Source organism: Leuresthes tenuis, unplaced genomic scaffold, assembly GCF_036924035.1.
Source record: "Leuresthes tenuis unplaced genomic scaffold, fLeuTen1.0.hap1 SCAF_8, whole genome shotgun sequence".
In the NCBI taxonomy this organism is placed as follows: Eukaryota; Metazoa; Chordata; class Actinopteri; order Atheriniformes; family Atherinopsidae; genus Leuresthes; species Leuresthes tenuis.
Genome location: NW_027325362.1, coordinates 24073704 through 24093523, shown reverse-complemented (window position 1 = coordinate 24093523; position 19820 = coordinate 24073704). Strand labels below are relative to the sequence as shown.

The 19820-nt window shown below is 41.6% G+C and overlaps 1 protein-coding gene across 1 annotated transcript in view; it reads left to right on the top strand.

Annotated features, from left to right (window-relative positions):
* The window catches only part of b3gat2 (beta-1,3-glucuronyltransferase 2 (glucuronosyltransferase S)), an 81974-nt gene extending 62949 nt beyond the window's left edge, over nt 1–19025 (top strand). The window contains exon 4 of the mRNA XM_072391487.1: nt 16017–19025. Within this exon, the coding sequence (XP_072247588.1) occupies nt 16017–16103 (87 nt within the window). The 3' untranslated portion in view covers nt 16104–19025. The remainder of the gene's footprint in view (nt 1–16016) is intronic.
* Nucleotides 19026–19820: the final 795 nt, after the last annotated feature.

Below are 19820 nucleotides of genomic sequence, written 5' to 3'. Positions count from 1 at the left end.
TTAGTGTCTCAGTTTTAAGAAGCATTTAACAAATATTTACCATTAGGCCCTAGACATTCACAGGTCAAAGAAACAGAGGGGTGGTCACTCATTGATTGGATTTAATCATCTGACATGGTTGTATTTTCATGTCATGAAAGCTTTATTCATTTTCATTTTCCTACAAAGTAACAATCTTGATTAAAATCACAACAATTTGATGCAACTTTTAAAACGTAATTACAGATGTCCTGAAAGAGTTGCTGAGTTAAAGGGCATTACATTGTGACCTAGTCTCTTTGTAATGGTGCAATTAGGGATAAATGAGGGTGCTTTGCTCTCAGTTTGAGAAACAGCTACATGGAGTGCATCAGCTGCATGGATTTCTGAGGTTGGCCTTATGTACAGAATTGTTATTAATTAATTCATTCATTCATTCATTCATGTGTACTGTTAACAGGCTGCTTTGCGCTTCAGACTTGACAGGAGGAAGGCGTTTTTCTACCTCACTCAGCGTGTTATAAAGGCTTTGTAGTGGATGCTCATATCTAAGGATATTCATTTTCACAGTTGGATTTATGGGGAATTAATTCTCTCCATCCATCTTCTACCTCATATCTGAGGTCCGGTCGAGGCAGTAACAGGTTCAAGAGAGAAGCCCAGACATTTCTCCCCCAGCAACACTACCCAGGGACTCCTGGGAAATACCAAGGGCCCAAAAGAGATATTTAATCCTTCGAGTGAGTTCTGGGTCTGCTCCTTGCTGAACGTGCCTGAAAAATCTCCAAAGGGAGGTGACCAGGAGGCAACCTGGGCAGACCAGTAGTTCCTTGTGAACTACCTCAGCTGACTCCTTTGGAAGTAGAGGAGCCTCACATCTACACCTCCCAGATGCACAATCTCCTCACTTTACCTTAAGGCTGAGCTCATCCACACTCGAAAGGAGACAAATTTCAGCCAATTGTATCCATTCTTTTGGTCACTATTCAAATCTTGTGACTATAGGTCAGTGTTGGAATGAAGATGGACCAGTTAATTGAAAGCTTTTCCTTTTGGCTAAGCTTCCTCATCATCACAACAGATCAGTGCGCTGATCGCCCTCGTAACTGCTGATAAAGCTGCAATCTGTCTGTCTGTCTCATGCCGTCACTTGTGAACAAGATCCTGTCACGTTCAAATTCTTCCTCTTGAGGCAATAATCCATAATCACTTAAGCATGTTGTGAAAAATGCTTAACTGAACAATATATTCAGCAGCTTTCTCAGTGAGTCTTGTATCCTGGGAACAGACTCAAGTCAGCAGTGTTGGATTGCAGCTGGCAGGAGTTCTCCACCTGCTGCAGGTCCTGCTTGGAGCGGCCTTCCAGCTTGGAGTTAGTCCTGTGGAGAAGAGAACAAGGACTGTAGCTAACTGTGGAGCTCCTCCTGGGGGTTTGAGACTCACTGAAGTGGCAGCTGAAATGATCTCAAGGACAACCAGAACAGTGGATTGGAAAACTGTTGGCTCATTTTTGTTTTGTGCGGTGCAATAGATAAAACAACATCTGAAAAGCACCAGCATGACTTTGATTCTATATTCAGTTTAACAGTGGGGTAAATGATCTGATTTGTTTTATGCTTGTTACTCCTACATTTTTTTGACTGCATGAGGCAGCTGTTTCACCTGGAATCAACATATTGAATCTCTAAGATTCCCGGTTCACCATGTGTTTGCAGGTAACATAGTTGCACTGTAAATCCCTGTGTGGTTATGGGTAAATGCTTCACATAGGGAATAGGATAAAGACCCCCAGAGCTGCTGGATCATCATTTACAGCTGGCTGCTGCAGACAGCTCTGTGTTGAAACTATAATCATCATTATCAGCCCCATTACACTAATGGAGGTGGCCTGCCACTGATATTAATACAGGCTATTAGCAGCCTGTGACATTTTCAGTCATCATACATGAGCACGCTAAGATGTCACATTATCACTTGTAAAGCCACTTCTTGTATTGTTAACTATGACATCACTGATCATTATTCAATTGAATAAATAATGAGTGAGAATACATGAAATGAGACGTGAAAACTCCTGACCAAATAGTGATTGTGACATTATTAATTGTTCAGAGATTGCATCATCATTTGGTATTGGGGGGGGGGGGGGGGGGTGTCCTTTCTATAAAGAATGTGTATGTAACATTTTTAAAGTTTTGCAAACATGATGCCACATATTAAGATGCCACCTATAATTACTTGTCGTGCTTCATTATTTCAAGAAAGTTTCCCATCAGCAGTTGAAGACTTTTAGAACAGATTCAATTGCATCAGTGTCTCACATTTACCGTCATCGGTTATGAGGCTGTTATTGTCAACTCTCTATTTTCACATCTTGCTATGATCTGCTTACCAGTCTTATTTCTTATTTCTGTACAGCTCAAAGATGCTCCCTTTGGCCCTACAGAAAATGGAGATGATACTGACGAAGAAGGTTAGCTGGAATTTTGAAAAAAAATGAAGGGTTGAGCGCTATTTTTTGAAGAAATAAGAAGTAATAATAGGACAAGTAGATTAGAATGTATCACACAATTATTAGCTAATGATAGCAATAAAGTAAATTTGCATTGTAACAACACTATGATACAATTTTGATCATTCAGAGCTGGAGGGATAAATATTGATAAAGTCTTTCTGGCAAGAAGCTCATTTGCTTTCTTGTAGCATAGCTCTACAGTTAAAGTGTAGCAGTTAGCTCTGTATAAACACTTCGAACTTGCAGAAATAGTTAAGCAATTCAACTTAAACATCACAGTTAAAGCTCTAACTAACTCGTTACTCCAACTTGTTTTCTCTCATTGACTTTGTGCTGAGCAAACAAGTGAGAATCAATCTTTGTAGGTATACCTGGGATGGATTTATCTTTGGACCCAGCCATGCTAGCTGTTTCCCCTCTCTTAAGTCTTTATGCTGAACTAAGCTAAACCAATAGCTGCTTTGTATTCAGCGTATGTGTAACCTGGACGTGTGTCTTCTATCTCATAGAGATCTGTACTGACCCCAAAAATAATATCTACAAAGGTGAGTCTTGTACCAAAAATCTTAGACTTACAATCTTCCAGTTCAGATTCTTCACAAGGTTACTCAGATTCACTTTCACCGATCTACTAGGTTGGGAAGGAGATTGGCAGTAGCAGGCTCTGTAAGAATGAATGGCCATTCCAATCCACACAACACACAGGACCACAGATTTATGAAACAGAAATTTAGCTTTATGTAAACATCTTGTTCAGCTCAGTAGGAATACCTTTAAAGCAAAATAGAGAACTCAAACATATCACAAAAATAATTTAAACAACCAAAATGGATGTAAAACAAACAATGAAATATTTCAATACCCCAAAAGAAATTAAGAAAAGGAAAAGAAATTGTGGTACCACTTCACCATTTACTGGTTGACAACCTTCAGTTCCTTAAGACGTCAATTTTAGTCAGTTTATCTCGTGTATCTTGGGCCTACCTTGTGAACTACCTCAGCTGACTCCTTTGGAAGTAGAGGAGCCTCACATCTACACCTCCCAGATGCACAATCTCCTCACTTTACCTTAAGGCTGAGCTCATCCACACTCGAAAGGAGACAAATTTCAGCCAATTGTATCCATTCTTTTGGTCACTATTCAAATCTTGTGACTATAGGTCAGTGTTGGAATGAAGATGGACCAGTTAATTGAAAGCTTTTCCTTTTGGCTAAGCTTCCTCATCATCACAACAGATCAGTGCGCTGATCGCCCTCGTAACTGCTGATAAAGCTGCAATCTGTCTGTCTGTCTCATGCCGTCACTTGTGAACAAGATCCTGTCACGTTCAAATTCTTCCTCTTGAGGCAATAATCCATAATCACTTAAGCATGTTGTGAAAAATGCTTAACTGAACAATATATTCAGCAGCTTTCTCAGTGAGTCTTGTATCCTGGGAACAGACTCAAGTCAGCAGTGTTGGATTGCAGCTGGCAGGAGTTCTCCACCTGCTGCAGGTCCTGCTTGGAGCGGCCTTCCAGCTTGGAGTTAGTCCTGTGGAGAAGAGAACAAGGACTGTAGCTAACTGTGGAGCTCCTCCTGGGGGTTTGAGACTCACTGAAGTGGCAGCTGAAATGATCTCAAGGACAACCAGAACAGTGGATTGGAAAACTGTTGGCTCATTTTTGTTTTGTGCGGTGCAATAGATAAAACAACATCTGAAAAGCACCAGCATGACTTTGATTCTATATTCAGTTTAACAGTGGGGTAAATGATCTGATTTGTTTTATGCTTGTTACTCCTACATTTTTTTGACTGCATGAGGCAGCTGTTTCACCTGGAATCAACATATTGAATCTCTAAGATTCCCGGTTCACCATGTGTTTGCAGGTAACATAGTTGCACTGTAAATCCCTGTGTGGTTATGGGTAAATGCTTCACATAGGGAATAGGATAAAGACCCCCAGAGCTGCTGGATCATCATTTACAGCTGGCTGCTGCAGACAGCTCTGTGTTGAAACTATAATCATCATTATCAGCCCCATTACACTAATGGAGGTGGCCTGCCACTGATATTAATACAGGCTATTAGCAGCCTGTGACATTTTCAGTCATCATACATGAGCACGCTAAGATGTCACATTATCACTTGTAAAGCCACTTCTTGTATTGTTAACTATGACATCACTGATCATTATTCAATTGAATAAATAATGAGTGAGAATACATGAAATGAGACGTGAAAACTCCTGACCAAATAGTGATTGTGACATTATTAATTGTTCAGAGATTGCATCATCATTTGGTATTGGGGGGGGGGGGGGGGGTGTCCTTTCTATAAAGAATGTGTATGTAACATTTTTAAAGTTTTGCAAACATGATGCCACATATTAAGATGCCACCTATAATTACTTGTCGTGCTTCATTATTTCAAGAAAGTTTCCCATCAGCAGTTGAAGACTTTTAGAACAGATTCAATTGCATCAGTGTCTCACATTTACCGTCATCGGTTATGAGGCTGTTATTGTCAACTCTCTATTTTCACATCTTGCTATGATCTGCTTACCAGTCTTATTTCTTATTTCTGTACAGCTCAAAGATGCTCCCTTTGGCCCTACAGAAAATGGAGATGATACTGACGAAGAAGGTTAGCTGGAATTTTGAAAAAAAATGAAGGGTTGAGCGCTATTTTTTGAAGAAATAAGAAGTAATAATAGGACAAGTAGATTAGAATGTATCACACAATTATTAGCTAATGATAGCAATAAAGTAAATTTGCATTGGAACAACACTATGATACAATTTTGATCATTCAGAGCTGGAGGGATAAATATTGATAAAGTCTTTCTGGCAAGAAGCTCATTTGCTTTCTTGTAGCATAGCTCTACAGTTAAAGTGTAGCAGTTAGCTCTGTATAAACACTTCGAACTTGCAGAAATAGTTAAGCAATTCAACTTAAACATCACAGTTAAAGCTCTAACTAACTCGTTACTCCAACTTGTTTTCTCTCATTGACTTTGTGCTGAGCAAACAAGTGAGAATCAATCTTTGTAGGTATACCTGGGATGGATTTATCTTTGGACCCAGCCATGCTAGCTGTTTCCCCTCTCTTAAGTCTTTATGCTGAACTAAGCTAAACCAATAGCTGCTTTGTATTCAGCGTATGTGTAACCTGGACGTGTGTCTTCTATCTCATAGAGATCTGTACTGACCCCAAAAATAATATCTACAAAGGTGAGTCTTGTACCAAAAATCTTAGACTTACAATCTTCCAGTTCAGATTCTTCACAAGGTTACTCAGATTCACTTTCACCGATCTACTAGGTTGGGAAGGAGATTGGCAGTAGCAGGCTCTGTAAGAATGAATGGCCATTCCAATCCACACAACACACAGGACCACAGATTTATGAAACAGAAATTTAGCTTTATGTAAACATCTTGTTCAGCTCAGTAGGAATACCTTTAAAGCAAAATAGAGAACTCAAACATATCACAAAAATAATTTAAACAACCAAAATGGATGTAAAACAAACAATGAAATATTTCAATACCCCAAAAGAAATTAAGAAAAGGAAAAGAAATTGTGGTACCACTTCACCATTTACTGGTTGACAACCTTCAGTTCCTTAAGACGTCAATTTTAGTCAGTTTATCTCGTGTATCTTGGGCCAAAAAACAACCTGAGTCTCAGGTGGAGAAAAGTAGCAAAATAATTAAAAGGGTGGCTCTCAGGTGAACTTCCTTTTGTTTTTTTGTTCCTACCGCCCTCCTGGTACGGCAAACATCCACAACAGCAATGGCGTCCTGGACCACGATGGGGCAGTTCCTCAATTGGCCCAGACAGAATTGTCCCTCAAAAAAAAAAACAGTCAGAATAGTTCGAAAAGTTTGAAGAGACACTCCGACAAAGGCTCTCTTACAGCCCACTCCGACTCCTTCGGGTAGGTATTGGGTTCTGGTTCACCACTAACAGCAGCTCTTTCCAAATGCCTACGGAAACTCTCTTTTCCTCTGCTAATTAGGAAGCAGCGTGCTTCACGGCAGCATGGAGTTTCTCCTGCCTTCTCCTTTTCTCCCGGTCTTTCCTCTGTCCCACACCTTTGCTCTCACGAGAGCTGCAGGTGCTATGTTCAGGACAAGCCCGAAAATTAAATTATCAGACGATGCTACGATGCATTCAAGGAACCCGATATTTCTAAGTGCTATAAATATAATCAGGGTTACACTCTCCCCCTCTAGACTGCATGAGTCCCTGCATGCATACATGCCCCTACAGGTGCAGATACATGTGAAATAGCAGCTCCTAAAGCCTGAAAGAACGAACTGATGGCCAAGGTTAAAGGCTCCCCCAGCTCATCATAGGTGAGTTTCCGAGGCGGACGTCTCTCCCTGACAGAACGCCTGACATTTGTGTTCTCAGACTCCAGACTCTCAGATGCTACATTGTCAGTGTCTGTGACTACAGGGTCTGTGGTGATGAGATCTGTGTTCTCTCTAACAGGTGAGATGTGTGTCATACCAGGTTCTGGAATATCAACAACAATATAGTCTGGGGCCCTACAGTGTGAAGTAGGATGTGTAACTGAACCACTACTCTCAGAGCAGACAAGAGGAGATTCCGGTTGAAGATCATGGGTAGGTCTCTCAGGTAAGTGTGTGGAGCTTTGGGGCACAAAAGAAGGGGTGTCTGGGTTTAATACCCTGGAACTTGGCTGAGGCTCATTGAAGCCTCCTTCCCTCTGTAGGAAAGGACCCCTAGTAATGAATTCTGGCACCCATGTGCTAGGATACAAGTCATCCTCATCACTGTACGACTCGTCCTCCTGACCATCGGCATCCCCTTGCGTGTCTTTTGTTGTTTTGTACCTCAGTCTCATTTTCTTCGATACGTCCGTGGAAGACTTTTGCTCTCTGATCTCTGTTACAGGTAGGAACCCGCATGGCAAAAGAAGATCTCTATGTAATGTACGGTGTGGCCCCTCTGTTTCAGGTTTGACTACATAAACAAGACTGTCTCTAATCCGTCTGACAACAACATGGATTTTCTGTTCCCACCGATCTGCCAGTTTGTGTTTCCCCCTGATATTCACGTTTCTCACTAGGACCCTATCCCCTTCTAAGTTCAGCTGCCCTGACCTTCTTGTCAAACCTAGCCTTGTTTTTCCCTCCCATCCTCTGGGCGTTTTTAGCAGCTAATGAGTAACTCTCTTGTAGGCGTTGACAAAGGCCCTTGACATACTCTGAGTGAGTCTTGTGGTTCGCCATATCAAGGTGGATTCCCAGAACAAGATCAATTGGCAGTCTGGGCTGCCTACCAAACATAAGTTCATAAGGCGAATAGCCTGTTGTACTGTTCTTCGTGCAATTATATGCGTGGACCAAAGGTTTAACAAAATCTCTTTGTCTCTCTCTTCCAGGGTCCCTAGCATACCAAGGAGAGTCCGGTTAAACCGTTCCACTGGGTTTCCCCGGGGGTGGTATGGGGTGGTGCAGACTTTGTCTGCTCCTATCAGTGTGCAGAGTTCTCTGATTGTCTTAGACTCAAAGTCCCTGCCCTGGTCGCTAAGCAGACGACTGGGGAACCCATAATGAACAATAAAGTTCTCCCATAAAGCCTTTGCAACAGTTCTGGCTTTCTGATCTCTAGTTGGCACTGCCACAGCAAATTTTGTAAAGTGGTCAGTGATCACTAAAACATTTCTTGTGTCTCTATCATCCGGCTCAAGGGATAGATAATCCATACAAAGAAGTTCGAGCGGATAAGTAGCAGAAATGTTCTCCAAAGGCGCAGCCTTTTGAGGCACAGCCTTCCTTCTGAAACAGCGTTCACACTTTTGGCACTTTTCCTCAATGTCTCTGGCCATCTTTGGCCAGTAGAACCTGGCACAAGCAAGATGAAGTGCACGCTCAGAACCAATATGGCCAACATCATTATGCACTCCCTGTAGTGCCCTCTCTCTGAACTGTTCAGGTAAGACCAACTGATAGACCAGATTGCCTCGCTCAGACCACTTCCTGTACAGGACATCATCCCTGAGTTCAAGTTTTTTCCATTCCCTGAGAAGAAGTTTGACATCAGGATGTTCAAGGTTTGTCTCTTTGAAACTGGGTTTTACAGCTCTCCTCACAAAGGCGATGACACGTGAGAGAGATGGATCATTATTTTGAGCGTTACACCAGTCAGAGTTAATCATGGATGATAAAGTGTCCTCACCGAAAACATCAGGCACTACAGAAGGGTCGACAACAAGAGACTCTGCAAGGATAGGTTGCTCTGAATGAGGGTGATGTTCATCTTTAAACATCATAAGATGACGTTGACATAATGCAGAGAACACTTCATGATCTATGTCATCTCTTGCTTCCATGAACCGTTTTTTCATGTCCTCTATTCTCTCCCTTTCTTTAGTGAAAGCTTCATCCTCAAGAGGCGGACCTTGAGGCCGCTGGGATAACCCGTCTGCATCGCGGTTGGCCTGTCCTGCTCTGTACTTTATGGTAAACTGGTAAGTAGAAAGAGCGGCTAACCAGCGATGTCCAGCAGCATCTAATTTTGAAGATGTCAAAACGTATGTGAGGGGGTTGTTGTCGGTAAGTACAGTGAAACTTGATCCATAAAGGTAATCACTGAACTTCTCACAAACAGCCCATTTTAAGGCCAAGAATTAGAGTTTGTGCGTGGGATAGTTTCTCTCGTTCTTGGAAAGACCTCGACTGGCGTACGCGACAACTCTGAGCTTCCCCTCCTGCTCTTGATAGAGCGCTGCCCCCAACCCGTCACGACAAGCGTCAGTATGTACAACATAGGGCAGTTGCGGATTAGCAAAGGCAAGGATGGGTGCAGACGTCAATTTCTCGATCAGAATTCTGAAGGCATTCTCACACTCTGGGGTCCACTCCTCACCGAGCGGCGCATTAGGGCTCACAAGAGGCATGAAGCGCTCCCTCTTGTACACTTTCCCTCTCTTCTTCGGTGGATGGTAGCCTGCTGTCAGGCTATTAAGAGGTTTGGCTATCTGGGAATATCCTTCGACGAACCGCCAATAATACCCAGCGAAACCTAAAAAACATTTGAGCTCTTTCCTGTTTGAAGGACGAGGCCAATCTCTCAAGGCGGATGTTTTGTCAGGGTCAGTATGAACTCCCCGTGCATCGACGACATGACCAAGATACTTGACTGATGTTTTAAAGAAGTGACATTTCTCCGGAGAAAGCTTTAAACCATAATCTTTAAGACGGTTCAGCACTTTCATGAGCCGTGCTTCGTGTTCTTCCAATGTGTCTGAAAAGACAATTAAGTCGTCTAGAAATACCAATACCTCATTGAGGTGCAAGTCACTGACACACCTCTCCATAAGACGCTGAAAGGTGCTCGGTGCGTTCGTGACACCCTGTGGCATGCGATTGAATTCAAAGAAGCCTAGGGGGCACGTGTAAGCGGTTTTAGGCTTATCTTCTTCAGCCATCTCCACCTGGTAATAACCAGATTTAAGGTCCATGACGAAGAACCACTTAGCACCACTAAGAGCAGCGAAGGTTTCCTCAATGTTCGGAAGAGCATATGCGTCTCTGATGGTTCGAGCATTTAGCTTCCTGTAGTCGATGCATAGCCTGATAGAGCCATTCTTTTTTCGGACCAAGACCACTGGCGAAGCAAAAGGGCTCTGTGACTCTTTAATGATTTCCGCGTCAAGCAATTCTTTAAGATGTTGCTTGACTGCCTCCCTGTCGCTGGGATGAATAGGCCTTGGCCTCTCCTTAAAAGGAGTTTCATCATGTAGCCTGATGTGATGTTTCACTGTAGTGGTGTGACCATATGACAGGTCATCCACGGCAAAGACTTCTGGAATGGATCTAAGCTTGGCGATGATACGATCTTTCCATTGTTCAGGTATTGGTGAATCATCAAGATTGAACTTCAGGTTGTCATTGTCAGGTTTGTTGTGACGAGAGTCCCCTTGCTCTGGTCCAAGCGGTGTGACCTGCTGAGCTGCACACATTTGAGCAATGATGCATTTTGGCTGCAACGTAACATCATGGTCACTAAGATTACGCAGGACGACAGGGACTTTGCTGCTAGATTTAAAGGGAATGTCCATCAGCACAGCTTCAAGAAACACGCCACCTGGCAACCTGTGACGTTCGTTGGGTTCAAGCACAAATGTGGTTTGACTGTTCTTTTTCAGCCTAACATCACCTGTGACGCAGAACTTTTGTTTTGCAGGGATGGTGATGGGATTTCCACCATGTAACCTGACATGATGTGCATGGTTGTTGAGGTCATGGATCTGGGCAATATGCTGGATGATCACTGCAAAGTTCCTAGAAAAGAGTTTGCAAATAAACTCCGGACCCTCTCGTTCAAGTACTTGTTCATAGAGTCGTAATAATACATTAGTGCCAATCAACAGAGGGGTGCTGCTGTTGAACTTACACTCTGGCACCACAAGTGCTAACACAATCAGCTCCTCTTCCCTGCCCAGAGCGGACAGCGGAAAAGTGACACGAGCTTCTATGTAGCCAAGATAGGGGACCTGCTGTCCACCAGCTCCCTCGATTTCAAGAAGGGCATGAATTGGATGTACAGGTAAGTGAGATTTTTATGGAAACACTCGGACACTGTTGTAACTTGTGAGCCGGTGTCCATGATGGAGTCACACTGTACACCCTCAAGGAAGACGGAAGCTGCACAACGAGGACCTATAAGTCCTGGAGGTATAGATCGCTCTGTGCTATGGTAGGTTTCAGTCATTTTATGTCCTATAACTTTCTTTTGTGTTTCAGTACCATTAACTGATCTGTTGGGACAGGGGTTATCGTCAACTACAGCTCCTGGATGTCCCACCGCAGGAGCTGCTACTAGTTTAAAGCAAATGGGGAAGCAGCCTGCTGAGCAAGAAACTTATCCTGCCTCTCCCTAAGCTCGGCATTTTTCTTGCTCATTTTTCAGTGTGGGGTTGGGTTCATTTGGGCAATGAGCAGCAATGTGGTTGTCTTCCCCACACTTAGAACAAAACCCAGGCCTCGGCATTCCAGGCACCTTAAAGGGTCTCCTCATGTTATTACTACTGATTGCAAGGCAGTCTTTCTTTTGAGAGAAAGACTTATTTGACATAACAGTATCTATGTGCTAACTGAGCAATAGTATGCATTCGTTCATTCATTCGTCTTAAAGTATTGGTGAAATAAAGACAGATAATGCTTTATCTAGAGGCTCCATTGTCCCTGCCCCATTCACTCCATTATATGGATATACGCCGATCGCGAGTTTTCTAAATAGCTTCTGAAGGACGTTGCCTTTCGCCAAACTGTTCTCGGTGAGTAGATAAACGTATTTCATGCCAGAAATAAGGTCTAGGTTTAAAAATACCGGAGTTCCCCTTTAACATATTTAATTAATTCACAGTCACCTTTGGCTGGGTTAGACTCATCTGCACAGCTTTATTGAAATTATTTGAAATTGATGACTTCACCTGCTGCCCGGGCACTTTAGCTGTCGGCTGTTTCTACTTTGAGCAAAGTATGTGGGATCGGATCACAGAGCCTGAAGCCTGACCTTGACAATGTAGGACAGAAATGCTCATCTGATGGCTGGGTCAGTATCTGGAGACGACTGACAGTAGCTGTAATGTAGTTAGAGCAGGAAAGTAATGGCAACAGACAGCAATGACAGGACAAGAAAGGAGAGAGAAGCCAGGAACAGATGGAGACGGATGATAGCGCGGAAGGAAAGGAGATTGAGAGGAGAGGAGTGGAGATTGGAGAGGAAAGAGAAGGGAAGTCTGTGCAGAGCAAAGTATAAAGATAGAATGAAAGAAAAAGGAGAGGACATAATGAAAGAGGAAAGAAGAGGGACAGAGTGAGGTCTGCTGCCATGATATGAAACAGTATACCGTCTGTGTCATTTGCATTGGGTCTCAGCTTCCAGTTAAACTTAATTCTTATTGCATTAACGTGGCTAAGTGCACCTGTGACCACTACTGAGTCTAGTGTGGGTGATCTGATCCTCTAAGCATTTTGAGTGTATTTTCAAATAAGGGATTAAATACATTTCACCTCACTGTGTCATTATGGAATATTCTAGTTTTCTGTAACTAAGGAGCAGAGATTTGGACTTTGACGTTTTCAGTCAACATGTACAGTTCTATGAATGCTGGTAATGCAGGTGTTTTTCTTTATGTTTGCAGACTTGATTATGATCATTTGGACCTGGAGCTGATACCTCTTTATATAAATTTAAACTTTAACAGATATATCTTTATTCTATATATATTATACTTCTAATGTCTTGATTATCTGTTCAACATAACTCAGTAGTTTCTTGTGAGCTAAAATATCGGGCGACTTTGAATTTCTTTTTGAATGGGGTTTTGTGAAGCACTTATGAGCAGTCAGTAGACAGCTTTCAGACTTTCACTTTGTATAATAAAAAAGTTTCCTAATGGGCTAAGCCAAAAGCTGTTTAGAAGGGGGCCATTGGAAAAAAGATTATTTAAAATTAAGCATTTCAAGCAATTGTTATATTTTAGTTTTTGAATTGCATCATTTTTACGTCATTAGGTTTCACAGACTGGATTTTAAAAAGACAAGGTCCTTTTCAAAGGCAAGAGTGATCCTTAACTTGGGAAATTTCAAACTAAGTTGCTTTTCAATACATTTGTTGTCACCATAAAGTTGTTAGCATTGTAATATGTTCAATCAAATGACAGCGAAGTATACAATGCCAATATAGATAATGGCTGTAAGGCAGCCAGCTAACAGTTGTTTAACAGCTATGTCAGTTTTTCAACTGTTGTGTACAGGTTGCAATTGACAGTGAGATCAGTGACATGAGGTCTTCCCACTAGTTGGGACTGTTCCATTATGTGGTTTTCAAATACGAGAAGGGATTTGTTCCTAGTTTCAGAAGATTTGATTTGGAAGGACTCCTCCTTCTGAGGATGCACTCCTGACTTTGAGAAGCACCCACAGTCCATGCTGCCACACCAGATTGCGTTGCAGCACGAATGTTCTGTGATTGAGAGAACTGTAATGACTAAGTGAACATCTGTCTTATGTAGAAGTGATGCACTGTTAAATGACCAATATATATTTAGTCATATTGCTATGAGATTTTTGAGGTTTGAGTTGTTTTAGGAGGCAAACATATGGTTCTTCCCATGCCTCCCGTTCTGTTTATGCATTATGGCAGACGCTTTTATCCAAAGCGACTTACAGATAGGCAGATAGGGTAAGGGGGTCTTGCCTAAGGACCCCTACTGGAGGTAGCACCTTTCATGCAGGGGATTTGAACTCAGGTGTCCCGCATGAAAGGTGGCAATCTTACCACTAAACTATCCCGTCCCGTTCTGATTTGGTTTCCTATTCTCAGAGCTAAAATTGCTCTGACCACTGTTTATTGCAGATGAGACACTGTCTATTCATTAAGTACAACACACAAACCCATTTAACCAGAATGGAAATTCCCCTTTAAAATTTGGATTTCTCCTCTTTGCCATTCACAGAAATCACAAAATTTTCTGGAAAGAGCTCCTTGCAATCAATGATTGGCACTTCTTAAAACAGTATTTATGAAAAGTGCCTCAAACAATTAATTCGTGTCAGTCTGACTATCAGGCTGTATAATGAGTACAGTGGTTTCATTACTGGTAGGATGACCAAAGAGTTACAGTAGAATGTGTGCTATCTTGAGGTAAAACTGCTTCTCCACAGGTTCTTCCCTCTGATAGGTAGTAACAGGAGAGGGTCCTCTTCTTAAAAGCAAAAGCAAAAAAAAAAAAAACTAACCTGGCAGAGCTTTTTGTCTAAAGGTTGCCTGAGGGAGGAAGAACAGGATAGAATTGGAGAGAGGACTGAGAGGTAAAAACAAGAGCAAAGCCAAAAGAGAAAAAGTGCATGTGATGAATAAGGAGAAGAAAGAGAGGGTGTGTGTGTGAGTCCAGGCGGGCGGGGTGGGAGCTCTGACTGCATAATTGGTGTGTGTGCACATATTCTCAGTTTCCCCAACAGCTCTGGATCAGAGCTTTAGTCACTGCTACATTAGCCTCATTAGAAATGCAAAGCGGACCAATTAGTGCCACAGTGCGCAGGAAGTGACACGTTCCACCTGAAGAAACCCTGAGACATCGTCATTGTCCACGGCTAACAATAAATCATGCCTGTGTGAGTGTGTGTGCCTTCGAACACACTCTTATAGGCTCATTAGTTATAGCTCTAAAAAAGGAAACACTTAAAATAACCTCATTTGAGTCTATGAAGAATGAAAATCATCCCCCTTCTCCAGGAACATCAATCTTTGCATCCACTAAGGTATTTTCTCACCAGTATTTTGCTGGGAAATTGGCTGCAAACACGACAAACAACTGCAGTTAGGTTCTTGCTGCATTTGATTTGATCCATTTTAGGAGGTGTCAGACTCTTTCCTGTGTGTGGAATCCCTCCTGGCAGACTACTGAGCATTGAATTCAGCAGGAGGATACAATGCCATCTGTGCTGTAGAGAATATAGTAGTGTCTTTCATTTCTCAGATTCTGTATTTCATCAGAGGATCATAAAGGAATGGTGCTGCTACTTAAAATTAATGTTTTCAGTCAGGGAAATAGAGCTGCCTTCTGGGTTTGGACAATAAATTGGCCTTTTATTGATGCCAGACAGTGGCCAGTCTGTTGAAATCCCCTCAGATCTGTGTCTATAAAATCTGCACTGCTTAATTCTGCAAGATTTTGATCTTTGTATCAATATGTGTGATAACACACAGGATCTGTACAGATCTCTTTGCAGCTTCGATCACATTGAATTGTCATCACAGAAAAAACATCTTTTAGGAAGTGAAAATTATCCATGAAATGCAGGTAGAATGACCCCTTCCCACTTATTAACTGCAGCTAATTGATGATAGATAAAAGCGTCTCTTCAAATTGATTCTTAACAACTTCATTGGGATTTGGTAGTCTGGTCTGACCATCTTCAGATCTCTGTTCGATCGGGTTCGATCTCTTTTAAAACAGAAAACAAGTGCTAAATGGTAGTCTACCAGGCATGCAAGTTGTTTTGCTGCTTTGAAAACATATTGTTGCAGCTCTAACTTAATATTTTCTAAACTCATGATGAACAATAGATAACTATGATAGGGAACCTCTGCTTTAAGTCACCGCAGAGCCCCCGTGTCGTCACGGTGTACACTACAGCGTGACGCTTCCCATTTGTGTTTGAGGTGTCATAACATGCGCGGCAATGCTATGCTGCCAGTGTGATTTCACAGTGTGATTTTTTTTTTAGTATCCAGATTTTTTTCTTCTCCAAAGAGATGGATATGAATTTGACTTTTCCCATGATGCCAACAACAAACTCTCAAGCATAAGATATCAGGTATAAGCAGTTTTAATCTCAAAGATATTAAGCCAAGTGCTTTGTCTTACATCGGTATCAGTGAAGCTTGATTCTTCCAAGCACAAAAGCGTGTAAACTCTTTCTCCTTTGTCCCTAGAGTTCTGTATTTTTGCTATCAGCAGATTTTCTCATTGTTTCTTTGATCTTTTTCAGGTTCTGGTTTGGCACACCCGCACAGAGAAACCACACCTCGCAAATGAGCCAAAACATCGAAAGGACACCGTGGTCATTGAGGTGTGATCGTGGCAGCACAATATTATTGGCTTTGCTTGGCTGGAACTGAGGGACGGCACCTTGCCTTTCCTCCTTATTGGCCTGATACAATCTGTTCATGGTGGACATGGACTCTGAGGAGCTGCATGATTCATGACACCTGGCTGTCTGTCAGACATTGCTTTGTGAGAACTGGGTGGCTAAGAATGTTTATTTTACAACCTTGAGAGACTTGCATAATTTGTTTTCTTCCATCCACAGCTTGCTGATGTAAAAACTAAAGTATAAATGTAAAAAAATGTTACTGAACTTAAAAGTGCCATGTGAATCACTGATATGTTGTTTTTAATTATTAAAATGTCACTGTCAAATTCAATGTGATTTAAAGAAGAGTTATGGTCCAGATAATGAAGAGCGGGTAATTCCAGACAAGTAAGAATAAATTGGGAATCCTACTTATTTCCAGAGAATAGGAATTCTCTTCTCACATTTGTGCACTGAGGATGAAACCAGTAGAAATAATGCAATTACCGAGCTAGCTTTGTACAAAGCCTCGAAGAAGGGTTTAGAGTAAGAAAAAGATGTTCAATTAAAGATAACACCAAGAAAACTTTTGAAACTGAGAAATTAGATTTTTTTTTATGTGGAAAATATATGTCCGCTTTCAATTTGATACTAGTAACATCTTTCAAATTTTTGCAAAGAGGCATTTTTATGCTAACATACCTCACAAAGGCTAGATATCACATTACAGTTTGTTAGTAAATTTTGGTAACATTTTCAACATATTAAATTCTATGTCAAAAGTGACTTTTGAGCTGTTAAATGTGTATTTAAATAGCAAACTAAAACCTTTTTGCTCTTCTGCCAGCCTTCATGCTAAGCTAGGCTAACAGTATTAAAACTCTCAATTTTCATCCCTCACCTTAGAAAGAGGGAAAGTTATTTAACTACCACCATACTTCCCATAACCCTTCACATGTTTCATTTGGCAATTTAAATGCTAGAAACTTCTTTTTTTGGTACTCTGTTCATCAGAGTTTGGCTTTTTGTTCTGGAGGAATTTGTGTCTTTATAGTGGTTTGTATCGGTAAATGTCAGATAGCAACAAAAGCAGCTCAGATTATTTTTGTTTTGATGAATCACATGATTGTCTTAAAGCTAGCGCTTTAATAGTTTACTGATGCCTAAATGTTATTCATTTCTGCTTTAAACCCTGAGGTGCTCATAAAGAACCAGAGTGTCCTTTGGCATCCTTGCATTCTGTCTGCGTGTGAAGTATGCCATCAGGTTCGGAATTGGCCCACACAAGTAACACAACATCCCTCCAGTCCAGTAGAGTCTGTGGGCTGACAACGAAGAAAACAGACCTTCCAGCAGGAATTCAAAAGAAGTTAAGTGAGCAAACTGTACGTAAACAACGCATCAAACAGGCCGACTCTTTGACAGGTCAAATGTTTAAAGAGAGCACTTTTCTTGACAGATGTGCCGTACTGAGCACTTGTGACTGATGTTCGGACAAGAAATGAAAACAGGATTAAACCCAGGATTCAACAGCCTTTATTCCAAATGACCCTCATGTAAAACTTGGAAAAGAAATCAAAACAAAACAGAATTTTCAAAAGATAAAATAGTATTTATAGAGTGGTGTCATTAGACAAGGATGAAGACAGAAAACTTTATATTTACTGTTAAAATGCACCTTTTTCTCTGTACTAGGCACCAGAAAATGTAAACGCACTAGAAATAAACCTGGAGGACGTTAAGATTTATCTAAAAATGTTTGTCGTTCGCACACAACGTGTGCTACAGCTATTGCATTGCAGAGGGACCCTGTGCATATGAACATGAATCTCTGCATCCGGGCTTGGCAGTGTGATCTGTGCGTTGTGCTTGTCCGCTATTATTAGGAGAGGGCAGTGATGATGGGACCCATCCAGGAGTTTCACACCAGTCTTTTTCCTGTCTAACCCAGTTCCACCTCCTCGTCGAGCCAGTCAAGCCCTCTGATTGGTCATCCAGGTTTATTTGCTGCAAATTAACCGTGCTTTTCTTGTACTGCACACAACAAAACACCACAATAAAGATGGTGGCTGTCAGACATACGATTAAAGCGTCATATATGGAGGGTAAAACATTTTGGTTGTCACACTGCTCCACACTTTGAAATAAAAAGGTGGCAGTTATAACAGCTGGTTGCAAACTGATGAGCTCTCTCATCTCTGCTGCTTCCTGATAACCGTCTGGGCGGCAGGGCTACAACACAACGACAGACACAATACCCACTCTGCTATTTAAAGTGCAGAAAAGACAAACTGCTGTGATTCTAGTAGTGTTTTAATTTGCCTCAGTGAGCACAGGGGAAATGGCTCATTTCAGCAAGAAGTGTCCTAACTGGGTTACAGCCCAGTCCCAGGGTTGTCTGATATTTAACTCACTTCAAAACATCACAGAGAAGAAAAAAAAACACCCAGAGGACCAGGGGCCGCCCGGCAATTACTGCAACTTAAAAGGAATATTTGACATACAGATTTTTTAAGCAGCTAAGGGTTGCACCAATATACAGTATGAATGAGTTCAGATAGTGGATTATATGGCGTAGATCAGTATATGTGTATGATATGAGGGTTGAAAATAAAGTGAAGTAAAGAGAGTGCAACTTTTTCTTTGAAGTCTGTCCCTGTCGTGTAGATGGATAGCTAATACTAGCTACCCAGCTGCTCGGTGACAGCTCATTAAGAAAAGTAGTGCCGAGGCAGATCAGTCATTGAGCGTGTGCATGCTCTGCTTTAACCAGCATTTTGGGAAATACCTGAAAAGAGTCAGTGTGTCGAATATTTTGCTGTTGTTGGAGTGGAACAACAGACAGGTGGAAAACTAAAGGAACAACCAATATAGCGTGTCTTAGTAACCGACAGGGCCATTACATGCTGTAAGATGGACCACCAATCCTCCAAAAATGTATTATCCCATTTGGTGAAGACCACAGCATATGATTTAGTATGTTGTTTTCAACTCATCAAACCATCCAGTGACCCCTGTGGATGTCAACTCCCACAAAGGATCAAATTTATCATCCAGCTTTGTATTGATTTGCAGTGAAACAATTCTTTAACACAAATGGACCTAAAGCATGCCAACAACTGACCCTAATAAACATAATAGAGACACCACATCTCCACACTGTTGGGGTCAGTGGATCAGGTTTTTTACATTAATTTGCCACTGTCTGTACACAAATGAGTAACTTATTGATGCAAAACAGTATCAACTGCATTAACATCTTTCAACCCATGTCAGTCAGATCCCATTTAGCATGGCTGAACCTGACAGAAGAGCCTGATCTACACTTCACTTTCCCTTATGGAGCACCACATCAATAAACTAAACAGTGCTATTGAATTATTGGCTTTTGACCTGCGGCTAAAAAAAAAGCAGAAGGTTCACATCATTTTCACATAAATACAGAACTTCTCAGACAATTATTTGCTACGAGCCTTTGCTTGCTCTATCAGGATGGTGGGCGGGCAATATACACTGCAGAGAAACAGGGAAGGGCAGGTAGTGTAGACCAACCACAAGATAGTCATATCTACTGTACATACTGAAGGACTATTAACTAACTATCCATTCTAACAACTTCATTTCATGTTAGTACAGCACAACAACTTGGAGTTGTTGACCCAGCAGCTTTCTGCTCTGTTTGTTATGCAGTATTGTCTTTTTTCAGACAAAAACAACAAA